The 14,860-nt window shown below is 39.2% G+C and overlaps 1 protein-coding gene across 2 annotated transcripts in view; it reads left to right on the top strand.

The window, feature by feature from the left end:
- LOC132151776 (E3 ubiquitin-protein ligase HERC2-like) overlaps positions 1-14,860 on the top strand; it is a 54,119-nt gene that overhangs the window by 10,803 nt on the left and 28,456 nt on the right. For both annotated transcript variants that reach the window (XM_059560135.1, XM_059560134.1), the window contains exons 5-29: positions 2,739-2,961; positions 3,065-3,165; positions 5,043-5,184; positions 5,791-5,901; positions 6,109-6,280; positions 6,358-6,531; positions 6,811-6,999; positions 7,164-7,315; positions 7,884-8,041; positions 8,138-8,251; positions 8,334-8,585; positions 9,281-9,474; positions 9,554-9,754; positions 9,880-10,108; positions 10,344-10,468; positions 10,737-10,915; positions 11,046-11,230; positions 11,322-11,486; positions 11,971-12,156; positions 12,333-12,503; positions 12,590-12,693; positions 12,783-12,933; positions 13,117-13,331; positions 13,438-13,570; positions 13,718-13,845. In XM_059560135.1, the coding sequence (XP_059416118.1) occupies positions 2,739-2,961; positions 3,065-3,165; positions 5,043-5,184; positions 5,791-5,901; positions 6,109-6,280; positions 6,358-6,531; positions 6,811-6,999; positions 7,164-7,315; positions 7,884-8,041; positions 8,138-8,251; positions 8,334-8,585; positions 9,281-9,474; positions 9,554-9,754; positions 9,880-10,108; positions 10,344-10,468; positions 10,737-10,915; positions 11,046-11,230; positions 11,322-11,486; positions 11,971-12,156; positions 12,333-12,503; positions 12,590-12,693; positions 12,783-12,933; positions 13,117-13,331; positions 13,438-13,570; positions 13,718-13,845 (4,154 nt within the window). The remainder of the gene's footprint in view (positions 1-2,738; positions 2,962-3,064; positions 3,166-5,042; positions 5,185-5,790; positions 5,902-6,108; positions 6,281-6,357; positions 6,532-6,810; positions 7,000-7,163; positions 7,316-7,883; positions 8,042-8,137; positions 8,252-8,333; positions 8,586-9,280; positions 9,475-9,553; positions 9,755-9,879; positions 10,109-10,343; positions 10,469-10,736; positions 10,916-11,045; positions 11,231-11,321; positions 11,487-11,970; positions 12,157-12,332; positions 12,504-12,589; positions 12,694-12,782; positions 12,934-13,116; positions 13,332-13,437; positions 13,571-13,717; positions 13,846-14,860) is intronic.

Genomic DNA, 14,860 nt, shown 5'->3' with positions numbered 1-14,860 from the left:
ATATATATATATATATATATTAGGGGTGTAACGGTAGGCAAAAATCACGGTTCGGTACGTACCTCGGTTTTAAAGTCAAAATGACATATAAACATATTTTCCTATTCTATTTTGCCTGGAAACACTTCCAACATGCTTGCGTGTCGCGTGAAAAATAGGCGTCGGTTCTATTTCTAGCATGCACACGTTTTCCGCGCGGATGCAGGCAGTCTGCAAGCTCTAACCTGTTAACATGGGAGCCGAATTACAAACGGACACGCCACGCAGCTGAGACGCTTGCGCCACGCATCCAGTGTGTCGCCGGCCTTAGAATCAGCTGCAGGGCGGGATTTGCGCTGAATGCGGAGACTTCTGCCACTTAATATGTTCGTTTAGACACACGAAAATGTACTTATGTTCCGCGCACAAAATATTGCATTCCGTCATTCGGTACACACGTGCACCGTACCGAAATATAATATAATATAATATAATTTTTATTTATTTTGCCGGGATAACGGTCTTAATTTTTATTCTTGAAGGTCTTAAAAAGGTCTTAAAAGTCATTAAATTTGTTGATCAAAAATGTGCAGATACCCTGTTCTGGTTTGGGGCTCGGGTGACTGTACATACTGTCTGTGGAGTTATTTTTACCCTATGTGTGGTTGTAGGCCCTGTGTGTTTACAGACAGGTCTAGGTGGAGCAGCTTTCTGGTGGGTGGTGATAAGAACATGTTGATGGAAAGCCACGTAGGCCCCCATGATAGTAAAGTGGGTGCAGTCCAATGCACTAACTCGGAAGGATTGCAAGATACTATGTCCATAGCAGTGTTTTCTATACAATTTTGTTAATGCAGTGAAGGGGCATGTCCAATCTACATTTAGTGCAGTAAACACTAAGCGAAAAGGTTTGAAATTATGTACATGGATTTTTTGCATAGTGCTCCAAGATACCCTACCCTTCAAATGTTTGTGATCAGTAAGACTTTTTGTTTTGGGGAAAAAGTATTTTATAACACTTTTCTTTACATACTACTACTACTACTACTAATTTATTTCTGTGATGGCAAAGCTGAATCTAAATCTTTCTTGTAATTATTATACATGTTGAAACCCAAGTTGCTACCATTTTTCAGTTGTCTTTACAATTGATCAATATGTCCTTTCTGAATGAAAGCTTGTTTCTCTCACTTAGAGAAACTGAATGAACAGACTTTCTTTTTTTTGTTCAGTTTAAAATCTATACTTCATGTAATATAACTCCATATCAGATTGCTATTTAATTCGTACTTTTTTTTTAATTCTTATACTTATTCAGATTGATAGTCAAATATATGGAAGTAAAATATGTTTTTTTACCCATGTTTTCTTTTGTAAAAGAGCCTGTGAATGTTAGTGAGTTTTGACCTGGATCATCTGGTCCCTGGAAGAGAGCAGTAGAAGAGCCCTATCATTTCCTGTCATCTCGCCATTGTTCTAGCAATAAAAGTGGTGGTGAAACAGAGGACAGTTTCTGATAACAGCACCAACTTCTATACTAGAAGCATAATATTGAATTTCAGGAAATGAACAGATGCTTTGTAGCTTCTGTTAAGTGTAAAAGAAAGACTTTCCTTTTCTTATCTTTTGTGTGGCATACTCCAACCGTTTCTTTTTCTCGAGTGCCATGCACTAGCTGCTGTGCAGACTGCCCTGCTTCAGGGCCTGTGAGAGCTAGGCAGCTTGGCTTACATAAGGCTTAAGTGTATTTCAGTTAGGCTATTTTAATTCCCCCTCTCTGCCTATATGAGGCTTTTATCCAGAGGCTGTGAAGAGATGAATGCATGCATATCCATAACAACAGTCCAATGGTGCCAGGCAAGCATAATGAAGGCTTTAGACTGGAATGCACTTCAAGGACTCAAATTGCAGCCAACATTGTTATACAGCATCATTATTACTAGATTCAATTCCATATAGAATTGCATTCATGTACTTTGCAACTTGAGATTGTATTTCACACAAGCAAACAATATTTCTTAGTTAATTGGTGCAACACCGAGATATAATTAGTCCTATCATAATATCAAAAACTTGATGAAATGTTAGTGCATTATGCCATTTAATCACACAGAGACCATTTATAACCTTTGTATAGTCAGGGATTGAAGTAGCAAAAGTTACAAGCCCTCTTGAGCAGGTCGCTTATATACTGTTATGATATGTTAAATGTTTTATAACATATCAAATATTTTTTTAATATAATATAGTATAGTATAATATAAATGTGAACACTTTATATGCTGTATATTATATTAACCATATAATCTGTTCTGTTTATTTATTTATTTATATATATATAAAATATATTTTTATTTTTACATTTTAAACTAATATATATATATATATATATATATATATATATATATATATTAGTTTAAAATGTAAAAATAAAAATGTAACAGTTGAAATAATTTTATCCACCTTATTTTTTGATGTAGCTGTTTTCTGTGAATGTCTGCTTCATTAGCCGCTGTGGGAAAAAAATAACAAGAAAAACAGAGTGCAATTAATGGTAAAATAGTTTGTGCTACAGCCCTGTGTGTTTATAATTAAGACAATATATTAAAATAATATGGTAAGAAACACCAGTTTGCGGTCTCAAGCAGAAAAGACAAGCTGTTTTGTACAGTTAAAATCTAACATCTAACATAAAATATGAAGTTGTGTGAGTATATACATTTATTTAAATTTTTATTTTTTTATTATTGTTTGTGCAGAAACTGGAGAGCTGAAGGACTGTCTGATGGCGCTGGTAGATGACCAACAGAAGCTGTCTTCACAGACGGCTAAGAGCACCCTCTCCACACTGCGTCTGAACCAGAGACTGGTGATCCTGGAGCGCTACCTCATCTCACTCACCCACAGCATGATGGAGGAAAAGTACAAAGTGCGCTGGAAGAGTCCCCCCAGCCCTCCGCTCTCTGCCGTCGATAACAAAAGGTAAGCGGAACAGAGCTTTGACTGAAATTGGATTACATTTAAAACTGCTTAATATAGAAGCAGTGAAAACAATGGGCCGGAATGTTTTTGTCTGTTTCCTCAGTGCTCGGCCAGTCAGTAAAGGAGTGGAGGGTTTGGCTAGGGTGGGATCAAGAGCAGCTCTTTCCTTTGCTTTCGCCTTTCTTCGCCGAGCCTGGAGATCTGGTAAGCCATTTCCAGCATGGTTTGGTTAGCCATGGAAGTTACTTGTTACACTACCCTTTATTCATTGCCCAAAATGTGAAAGTGAAGTGACATTCAGCCAAGTATGGTGACCCATACTCAGAATTTGTGCTCTGCATTTAACCCATCCGAAATGCACACACACAGAGCAGTGAACACACACACACACACTGTGAGCACACACCCGGAGCAGTGGGCAGCCATTTATGCTGCGGCGCCCGGGGAGCAGTTGGGGGTTCGATGCCTAGCTCAAGGGCCCCTAAGTCGTGGTATTGAAGGTGGAGAGAGAACTGTACATGTACTCCCCCCACCCACAATTCCTGCCGGCCCGGGACTCGAACTCACAACCTTTCGATTGGGAGTCCGACTCTCTAACCATTAGGCCACGACTTTCCCCAATTTGCTGTGTTTACAATAGCACTTCTGTTGAAAAAATGTTAATGGCATCTGTATGTTTGTGAGATCCTTCTTAAATCAAGTTCTTGGAAAGGGTGGTTTAACATAAGCAGAGGATTTACTGCTACTTCACAAGTATTTCCTGTGTTATCTAAATCTCCAATTGTTCTAAGACTCATATGAGGTTATATATAGAGATCACCTGTTCAGAAATCCTTCTATTTAATGAATATGTCACTTTGCCATTGTATTTTACTTCTTGATCCCTTTGTAGGATTCCTATGTCATAGCAATCTGCATGTGAAATGACATTCAAAGAGAGACTATTGTCTTCAATAACCAAAACCCATCTCTCCAGAACCAGGTTCTTGGAAATGTAGGCACAATGATAGATGTTGAGTCAAGTAATTGTTTAGCTTCTAGAATTCATGGGCTTAATGTGAAGCACCTGAAACCTGAAAAGTTTTTCTTTGGGCTGATCATTAATCTTCACTTCAGGTAGGAAGTTGTGCTATAAAAGGTCGGCTTTGCAGTTTAACCCAGAGTTGAGGGCTAACGTAAGCGGAATATTCTGTTCTGCTTGTAGCTGAAGCCTTGAGTCTGAGAAGAAGGTTACAGACTGGTGGGAGATCCTAGTTGTGATCTGTTTAGATGTTAAAAACGGTGCAGCACAGTGTCCACAGGGAATGGGTGGATACAGCCTCTCTGGCCCAGCAAATAAAGGCGCCCTGAAACCTGAGCCATATGCACATTCCATTGAACAGCAGAGATGGATTTGAGCTGAACTGCCGTAGTTGTGAGAATATGAGAGAAAAGATGACGACTGGAGGAAGAGTGAATGTTTTTCCTGTAATAAAGTTTATAGTGTTCTGGTTTTCCTGTCATTGGTGGGATAGAGACAACATAAGAGATCATACATGGAGCTGAATGCTATCATGGTTAATAGTTCATTTAAGAATAAAGCAGTGAGCCACTTAAAAGGCAGTGCACTCTATTCATTTGTACTGCTGGAATTATGTGTTTTATTATGCTAGCTGTGCTGCGTCACGTCATATGCTTTTAAGACTTTTTTAACTCTGTTGTTACAAAATGTAATGTATAATCTAATCGGATAATGTTCCTTTAACAGTATAATATTTAACAGTATAATGTATAACTTAACTATACATTTTAATGGAGTTTATCATGGAATCATTTTATAATGTTATAATGTTTTAATTAAATTATTAATTAATTAACTATTAATATTAAAGATGCAGTTTACGTTATAAATTATTTTTTTGACTGCATACTGTCCGGTAGCTAAAGCACTGCATGATAATGACAGCTGTTAAAGCATTAAAATGAATATCATACCAAAGTCTTATATCCACGCTCATTAACTGGAATATGTTCCTGTGGCTCACACATACTGATAAAAAGAAACTGTAAAAGTAACTGACTTGTGTGTTGTGATGTCTCAGGAGATGATGCAGACCTGTGCAGTGAGTTACTGCAGGAGTCTCTGGACGCTCTGCGGGCTCTCCCAGAAGCTACCCTGTTTGATGAGGGCACAGTGTCGCCCGTCTGGCTGGAGGTGGTTGAGAGGGCTACCAAATTCCTCAGGTTTACCAATCATCTTCACTAATCCCAAATGCAGAAGTAGTAATATTCATTCTTGTTTAATAATTTTTTATCTTCCAAATAGAAAGCTTAGACTATCCTTCAAAAGCATGTGGTTTAGTAAGATTTTAAAATGTTCGCCGAGATTGCATTTATTTGAATAAAAAATACAGTAAAAATATTATTAGAAATTAATAGAATTCTATGATGACAAAGCTGAACCCAGAAGTCATTACTGAAGTCTTCAGTGTCACATGATCCTTCAGAAATAATTCTTCTATGCTGATTTGGTGCTCAAGAAACATTTCTTGTTTTTGTCAATGTTGAAAACGGCTTTACTTCTTAATGTTAGAGATTTATTTATTTTTAAATAGAAAGTTCAAAACTACTAAAGCATTTATTTTGAAAGATTTTTAACATTCTAAATGTACTTACTGTAACTTTTGATTAATTTAAAGCATCATTGCTAAATAAAAGTATTAATTTACTAAACTTTCAAAAAATTAGTTCTGACCTCAACTTTATTTTTAACACAAACTGATCATGAATCCATGCGTTTCTAAAGCTCTTAGCTATTTAATCTCACTCTACTCTAATTTTCTAATTCAGTGACATCCATGGAAGTGCGAGTGGAAAAGCGGCCAGTAACATTCCCCTGCAGGATCAGCACTTGGCCCTGGCCATCCTGCTGGAGCTTGCAGTGCAGCGGGGAACTCTCAGGTATTCAACATGCTGTGTTCAACATATGACCACTATCCAAAATAACTTTTGCTAAAATTTCTAAAAACTTCATTGGCTGTAATCCAAAGCCAGTATTTACTTTCAGTTGGCCCTTACCTAGAGTAAATTTTAGACCTTGCATGCAACTCTTCTGAGACGATTATTCATAAATCCTCTAACTTGCTTTTGCGTGTGTTTGTATTGTAGTCAGCTGCTGTCTGCGGTTCTGCTGCTGCTGAGGCTCTGGGACAGTGGAACCAGAGAAATGGATAATGAGCGCTCGACCCAAGGCACTAGCGCCCCCTTGCTGCCCCTCCTGCAGCGCTTCCAGAACATCCATAGTACTAAGGAGGAGCCTGTTCCCGAAGAGGAGGTTGAGGTGAGATTGAATCCCTGGATAATTGTTAGAACTGTACTGTCCTTCCAGGTTTTATATCTGGCTGCTTATGTTCTCAGATCCTTTCGGCCCCTCTGAGCCCAAACGAGAGTTTTCTGCGCTACCTTACACTGCCTCAAGATAATGACCTGGCCATTGATCTGCGGCAGACAGCTGTAGTCATCATGGCACACTTGGACCGCCTGGCAGCCCCATGCAGCCCCCCACAGTGCAGCTCACCCACCTCTAACAAGGTACTGCATGAAACCTGCTCAACCGTGTCTTGACATTTTATTTGGCATACAGGAAGAAACAGTAGTTCAGCTTTGTGTCATCTTAATCAAATTACCTGGTTGCCTAGAGTCGCCCTTTATTGTTGTTTGTGCTGAAGCTGCTTCTTGACTCTAGAGCACAATGACTCTCTAGGAAGCTCCGGGGAATCCTTGTTTGTGATTATGATCTATAATCCCTCTGTGAGGAAACCAAAATCATTCTTCATAGAGCTCAATCTCTTCATGTCTTCCTGCTTCCAGGGTACCCTGCAGGAGGTGATTGGTTGGGGTCTGCTTGGATGGAAGCCTTACGCTAATGTGAATGGACCAATTCAGTGCAAGGCACTGTCAAACCTGGGCGTCACACAGATTGTCTGCTCGGAGAAGGGTTTCCTCATCCTGACCATCACTGGTGCTGTCTACATACAAAATTACAAGAGCAATACGCTAGTGAGTCGCTTATTTTGTTAATGTTTTTTTTTTTTTTTTTTTGACCCATACTTTACAAATTAGTGTAAATGTCTGTATAGCTGTTGCTGACCCATAATTGTTTCTTTATTTTTTTCTACTTTGGATTTGCCCACTAAACTAATAAACCTGTGATTTCCTGTCAGGCCCCTATGCTAGTCCACGCATTGTCATCCAGGAAAATAATGAAGCTTGCAGCTCACCCGGATGGCCAGCACTACTTGGCTCTTTCAGTTAATGGGGAGGTGTTCTCCTGGGGCTGTGGAGATGGAGGCAGGCTGGGACATGGAGACACCACGTAAGTGCACACCAACGTCATCAAACATCCAATTATATCTCTCAGATCCATATAGAGTATACACATTACAGTTCAGAAGTTTGGGGTAGATATAATTTTTTTTTTTAAATGTAAATAAATGCTCACCAAGGCTGCATTTATTTGTAAAAAATACAGTAAAACACTAATATTGTGAAATATTATTATTGCAATTTAAGATGCCTGATAATATAATAATTTTCATTTATTTTTATCATTTTTTGTAATTTGTTTCTGTAATCAAAGATGATTTTTGATTCTTTAGAAGTTATTTTATTATACTGATTTCTTATCATTTTCATGCTAGTTATTTAGTGGAAAGCTTTTTTCAGATTTCTTAGATTAGTAGAATCTTTTTTACAATTTATTTTGAATATAAATATTTTGTACATTTTAAATTAATTTACTCTGACTTGTGATCAATTTAATGCATCCTTACATGAATAAAAACAATTTCTTTCTAAAAAAAAAATCTTTGTGGTAATATTTAAGGGAAAAATAAATGAATATCACAGAAAATACATTTTGTTTATTTTTTGGACTTCTACAGGTATTTAGAGGAACCCACCATGATTGCAGTATTCTCAGGGAGGCCGGCGGGGAAGCAAGTTGTTCAAATCGCATGTGGCAGCACGTACAGCGCAGCGATCACAGCAGATGGAGAGCTGTACACATGGGGCAGAGGAAACTATGGCAGGCTGGGCCATGGTAAGATCTCCGATATAAATCAACTGCTGTTTATAACAAGACTTAGAATCTTACCTCAGGACACGTAAAATGATACAAGTGTGTTTTTTTCTGAAGGTTCTAGTGAGGACCAGACCACTCCCCTGCTGGTAACTGCTCTAAAGGGGCTTAAGGTAATCGATGTGGCCTGTGGAAGTGGAGATGCTCAGACCCTCGCTGTGACTGAGAATGGTACGACATCTGATAAGAGCACTTTCAGCAGTGGTTTTAAGATGATGAGTGGAGGATCATTGCTCTCGCATGCTCTTCACAGGTCAGGTATGGTCGTGGGGTGATGGGGACTATGGTAAACTTGGCCGTGGGGGCAGTGATGGATGCAAAACACCAAAACTCGTGGAGAAGTTACAGGATTTGGATATCGGGAAAGTGTGCTGTGGGAGCCAGTTTTCCGTAGCTCTTACTAAAGATGGACAAGTGTACACCTGGGGCAAAGGAGACAATCAAAGACTCGGCCACGGCACTGACGAACACGTCCGATATCCCAAACTGCTTGACAGTCTACAAGGTTCAGTGTTGTCAAACAATGCGTTTTCACTAAATACACATTTCAGGTTTTCGAAAACTGAAGCCAGAATGACAATAAAAAAAAAAAAAAAGTCTTTTATTAAAATGTTACTCTTATTGGTATTAGTAAAATTTACTAAAATTAAAAAATAAAGCTATATAGATATAAAAAAACTAAACATATGAATAAAAACTCAATTAAAATAATACTAAAATAACACTGAAATAAAATATCTTGCTCTGCCTCTGAAAGGACTTTGCAACTATGTCACCTTCAGTATGCTTTATTTTAATCAATTGGCAAATATTTAGGCATTACTGTAGGTAATACAGCATTTCTTGCTTGCCGTTTATTTCGTTTTTTCAGTGGCTCAAAAAGTAGGTCCTGACTTTCAGAAGGGTAGTAGTCCTCCATTGCCATTTCTCATTCTCCATTTTGTAATGGAATAGCCACTTTTCACAATCCTGATTTAGATTCAGTTCCAGATGGATCAAATCCAAGTTTCTCCCTACATTTTATTTTTTTACCCAATTAATATTCACTTGTTAATGTTTCGTTATGAAAGCAAAATGGTATACATTTGCCATCTCATGTTGACTGTGACTTTTGTTTTATTTATTTTCACCAATTTTAATCTGCATTTTTTTTTTTTTATCTAAAGTTTGCTCATAACATTTAATTCTTTGTGAATTTAGGTAAGAGGGTGGTGGATATAGCGGTTGGCTCTACACACTGCCTGGCCCTCACAGAAGAAGGGGAGGTGCACAGCTGGGGCAGTAATGATAAACTACAGCACTTTGACACTCTCTTCTCCAATAAGAAGCAGCCTAAAGCCCTGCCGGGCCTCAATTCCAAACATATAGTGGGCATCTCCTGCGGTCCTGGCCAGGTATGAACTGTCTTTTACAAGGATGTAATTAATGCTTTTGACTGCATGCTTCTTATCTTTCATATATTCTGTCTCTCAGAGTTTTGCATGGTCATCATGCTCTGAGTGGTCCGTGGGGCTCCGCGTACCATTCGTGGTGGACGTGTGCACTATGACCTTTGACCAACTGGACCTGCTGCTTCGGCAGGTCAGCGACGGCATGGATGGCAGCTCTGATTGGCCACCACCGCAGGAGAAAGAGTGCATGGTTGTAGCTGCTCTCAACCTGCTCAGACTACAGGTCAGTTGTCTAAAATTTCAGGTTACTGTCGTTTAAATGACAGAATGTACATTGATTTATTCTGGAAAACCTGTGGTAGAGCTGATGTCCTCCTAAATTGTCATTTTGTATTTTATCTGTTTCAGCTCCATGCAGCCATCAGTAACCAGGTGGACCCTGAGGAGCTGGGTCTGGGCCTGGGAAGTGGGCTGCTTAATAACCTCAAGCAGATGGTGGTAACGCTGGCCAGCAATGCTGGGGTTTTAAACAGTGTGCAGTCAGCCGCCCAGGCTGTGCTCCAGAGTGGCTGGTCAGTGCTACTGCCCACTGCGGAGGAAAGAGCAAGAGCCCTGTCCTCACTGCTGCCCAATGCAGGTCAGTGCATACAATCTGTGCTTGGAAAACTGCTAGATAACACTTAGTACTCTTTGCATCTCTCTGTCTAGTCAGTGTTTTCTTTAATGATCCTGCATTGTCACTCTTCATTTATATGCAGTTGGCTGGTTTACATCTTGCAACATCTGTGGATAAATCATCTTAGCACCACAGAAGTCATGTTTGTTGTCACAGCATTGATGGTCAAAAGCATTTCTGTGTATTTTTTTTTTAGCATCTGCTAATGAGATGAGTGTAAGTCCTGGCCGTCGCTTCATGATTGACCTCTTGGTTAGTAGTCTGATGGCAGACGGAGGGCTGGAATCCGCTTTGAATGCTGCCATCACAGCCGAGATCCAGGTCAGCATGCTTCATTCATAAGTCACTTCATCATTTATTCACCCTTCATGTCTTATATCTGCAACATTCAACAGAGCACTGCCAAAAACAAGACTGATCATGACCCCTGAGGGAAAAGTGTCAAAAATCATTTAAATTTGATGTAATTGTGTAAACCGTTATCTAAAGTATGTATATACTGTTATTTTATTTTTCGATTTGGTTTTTACTGTCTTCTGTTTTGATTTGACATTCCAGTTAACTTCTTTCTCTGCGTATCTTCTATTAGGATATTGAGGCGAAGAAAGAGGCACAGAAAGAGAAGGAAATCGATGAGCAGGAAGCCAGTGCGTCCTCTCTGCATCGCTGTCGCACCACACTGGACAAAGACCTGATCAACACCGGCATCTATGAGTCGACAAACAAACAGAGCCTTCCACTGGTCCAGCTTGTCCAACAGCTGCTCAGGTACTGCAGAGATTAAATTTTCTGTGTTCAATACATGAAACATTTGGAATCTTACAGAGAGTTTTTGTTAAAGTAGCATTTTGAACTTCATAGCCTGTAGTAACACCCTTCCTTGCGGTTTGTTCTGTAGAAACATTGCTTCACAGACTGTAGCTCGTCTTAAGGATGTGGCCCGACGAATCACAAACTGCCAAGACACAGAGCAGGTCAGCAAGGAGCGCTCAGCCTCTCTGGACCTACTGCTGCGCTTTCAGAGGCTTTTGGTATGCAAGTTGTACGTGGGGGTCAGTGGCACTGTGGGTGTGGGAGGATACAGTAAGTAGAAGAACTTAATTTTGGGGGGAGGGATTTTGTTACAGAAGCCACCATTTGAGCATCCAGTCAACAGTATCTCTCATTGTCACAGCTTTGAGTCACTCAGAGATTCTGGGAGTGGGGTCTCTGTTGAAGAAGTACATGGCTTTGCTGTGCACACACATTGGAGATATTCTTCCTGTGGCCACCAGCATCGCCGTCAACAGTCATCGTCACTTTGCTGAGGTGGCACGTGTCCTTGAGGGAGATCTCACAGGTGAAAATGACATGTCAATAAATACAATTTTCCATATTCAAATTCAGAGCAATTCTAGCATTGAAGGAATAATTCATCCAACAATGACAATTCTGTTTATTTAAATTCTGAAAATTAATTCCCCTCATGTCATTCCAAACCTATGTGGTGTTATTTTTCTTCTGGAGACTTTTCTTCACAAGTGAAGAGATTTGAAATATTAAAAGATAAATATGGTGTAAAGAGTTTGACATCATGACTTTTGTTCAGAAGTCAAGCCTTATCAAATGAAATTTGATTTCGAACTGACTTCCAACTGGCACCTAATTTGATTTGAGAGCTATGAGAATTTGTGATTTATTCTATGAATAAATAACAGCAAACCGGATTGGACATAACATGAGGGTGATTTTTTTTATTTTTATTTTGAATATTTAATACAAAAATGTAAAGCAATGGCTGATGCATTTTCCTTTCCACACCATCCTGTTTCTTCATCCTGCAGGTGTTTTGCTACCAGAGTTGATTGTGTCCATCATGCTACTGCTGACCCATGATGCTGGCCTGATGCAGGAGACTGGATCCATTCCTCTCCTCGCTGCTCTTCTAGAGCACATGGACCGTTTTAACCATCTTGCCCCTGGTATGGAGAGAGATGATCATGAGGATCTCGCCTGGCCTGGACTCATGGGTAAGTGAAAGACCAATCCAGACACTCCCTTCATAACCAAGATAGTATGATAATGCTTTGATCTAGTGTGTGTATATATATATATATATTTTTTTTTTTTAATTTCTTCTACTAAATGTGATAAAACCTTGACATGAAAACTTGGCATGTTTTTATTGACAATATTTACTTTGCAGGTTTCTTTTTTAATGGGTTGAGCTCAAAGAACAATGAGGAAGTGTCGCTTATCCGCAAAGCTGACTTGGAGAATCATAACAAAGATGGCGGTTTCTGGACTGTCATTGATGGGAAGGTTTATGACATAAAAGACTTCCAGACTCAGACTCTAACTGGGAACAGCATCCTTGGTATAACATCGCTAAAATGACTGAAACGTTTAACTTGAAGTTTATTTTCAAATAAAGAGTTTATTGACATCTGTTTCCCCCCACAGCTCAGTTTGCTGGAGAAGATCCTGTGGTAGCTTTAGAGGCTGCTCTGCAGGTTGAAGACACCAGGGAGTTCATGCAAGCTTTCTGTGTGGGACAGTACATGGAGGTCTGTCTGACTTTTGGGTTACACTTTCGAGCTGCTTTTTTCTCAGAATGTTTGGACTTCATGTTTTTTTGCCTCCCATCTTTCTCCAGCCCAACCAGGAAATGGTGACAACGCCTGACTTGAGCAGTCTGTCCTCGCCTCTAATAGATGCTGAGAGAAACCTTGGTCTTCTACTGGGGCTACATGCCTCATATCTGGCTTTGAGCACCCCTCTCTCTCGCATAGAGTTAGAATGTGCCAGTGAGTCTATTTATTTAGGTTATAATATTGCAAACTTTCAGTGGTTTATCAAAAAATCAATCCAAAACAAAAACATGATGTATACAATATTTGTTATATACAATTACCAAGTAAAAAAAAAAAAAAAAAAAAAAGAAGTATTACTTTTTAAAGTAATATTAAGGAAAAAAATGTTTCTTCCAGAATGGCTCCAGTCATCGATTTTCTTCGGTGGTCTTCAGACGAGTCAGATCCACTATAATTATAACGAGGAGAAAGATGAGGACCACTGCAGCTCTCTTGGGACCACCACACCAGACAAAGCCAAACTGTACTGCCGCAGAATCACCCTGAGTGATCACGCGCAGCCCTTCCTGCAGGCCATCGCTGACAACAACACCCAGGACCACACTGTGAAGGTCATACATAGTGAAAGAGTATCATTTATTTGTCTCTTTATTTAGTCTTACATGATTTGTGTTATGTTCTGATGGTTAATGTGGGATTCTTATTTATTTGCTGCAGGACTTTCTATGCCAGATCGAGCGGTGTTGTAAACAGTACCATCTCATCACTCCCATCGCTTTTCCACCCGAACATCCTGTAGAGGAAGTGGGCCGCCTGCTGCTTTGCTGCCTTCTCAAGCACCAGGACCTTGGTAACTTAAATAGTTCTTGTTGTATTGAATCGTGGTGGCTGCTCTGTATTTACCTATATTATTTTTACATTTTTCTGTTCTGTGAACTAGCAGAAACCTCTAAACAGAGTTGTCATTATTACGGTCCATTTCTGTTTTCCTGTACAGGTCATGTTGCCCTCTCGCTTGTTGATCAATGTGCCTTGGGTGTGGACCAGGGGAAACAGAGGTCCCTTCCGAAATGTGTGATCGATGTGTGTCGAATGGTGTACCAGGCCAAGTGTTCTTTGATAAAAGTGAGCAATGACAATCTAATGGAAATATAATTTTATTGCAATTGTATTTCAATTCATTGTACCTTTTTCTTTGGAATTTGCTGCTTAACCCTCAAAGACCGATATAGCCGCCCGCGGCTAAAAATAACTTGTTTTTTCATGTTTAATAACTTTTGAACCGCTAATCCAATCTGAATGCTTTAAAAAGTGATGTAAAGCAGAGATTCTCCACGTTTTTTATCTCATTTGGATATTCAGAGGCGCCATAGTGCACGTCATCACATTTTGACAACATTGATTCGTCAGAATAAACCAATGCTTTCGTTCCTCTGAGCCAAACAGAAATGATTGTTGACGCGTAGTCCCACCCCCGAGCCCAGATTGGTTCAAACTGTACCATATTCAACCAATAAGTAGTCTTTTGAACTACTACTTAACATATTGCTTTTGAAATATGAACGAACACAAAGTGAAAGTGAAGTCTGTCGCAAGTGCATGAATACAAACACAAACTAACACATTTGCAGGAGAAAACTCTCTGAAAAAGCACAAAAAAACACACGACAGAGAACTTTGACATAAAACAAATCAAAACCAAGGATGATACAGTGGTACATATCTGATAAAGCACTGGAATTTATGTCTTGGGTCGCTAGGCGATGTCACGGTAAAATCGATTCTGACACATATTACAGCCAACGGATCTCTCATTTATATTATGTCTATTATAATTAAATAATTATACAACACATATAGTTCAAAAAGATAGTTTGCACTGTTTTTTCTGTTGCACTCTGAATATTTCTCACTCATTTTTGTGTAGTTTGTGAATCATTTGCACTGTTTTTGCACTGTATTGTTGAAGACAATTTGTGCAATTGTTTTTCTATAGCCTATGCTGCATAGTTTGTGTTTATAGTTCATACTCAGATTGAAAATATATTTCTCAGAAGAAGAAAAAAAACCTTTTGTTTGATTTTGTTATCAAATAACACTCTTTCCATTTTCTTTACTCATTAAAATTTTTGGACACATC

The sequence above is a fragment of the Carassius carassius genome, chromosome 10, assembly GCF_963082965.1.
Source record: "Carassius carassius chromosome 10, fCarCar2.1, whole genome shotgun sequence".
NCBI lineage: Eukaryota > Metazoa > Chordata > Actinopteri > Cypriniformes > Cyprinidae > Carassius > Carassius carassius.
Note: the sequence above shows the minus strand (reverse complement) of the source record. Positions and strands in the feature narration are given on the sequence as shown.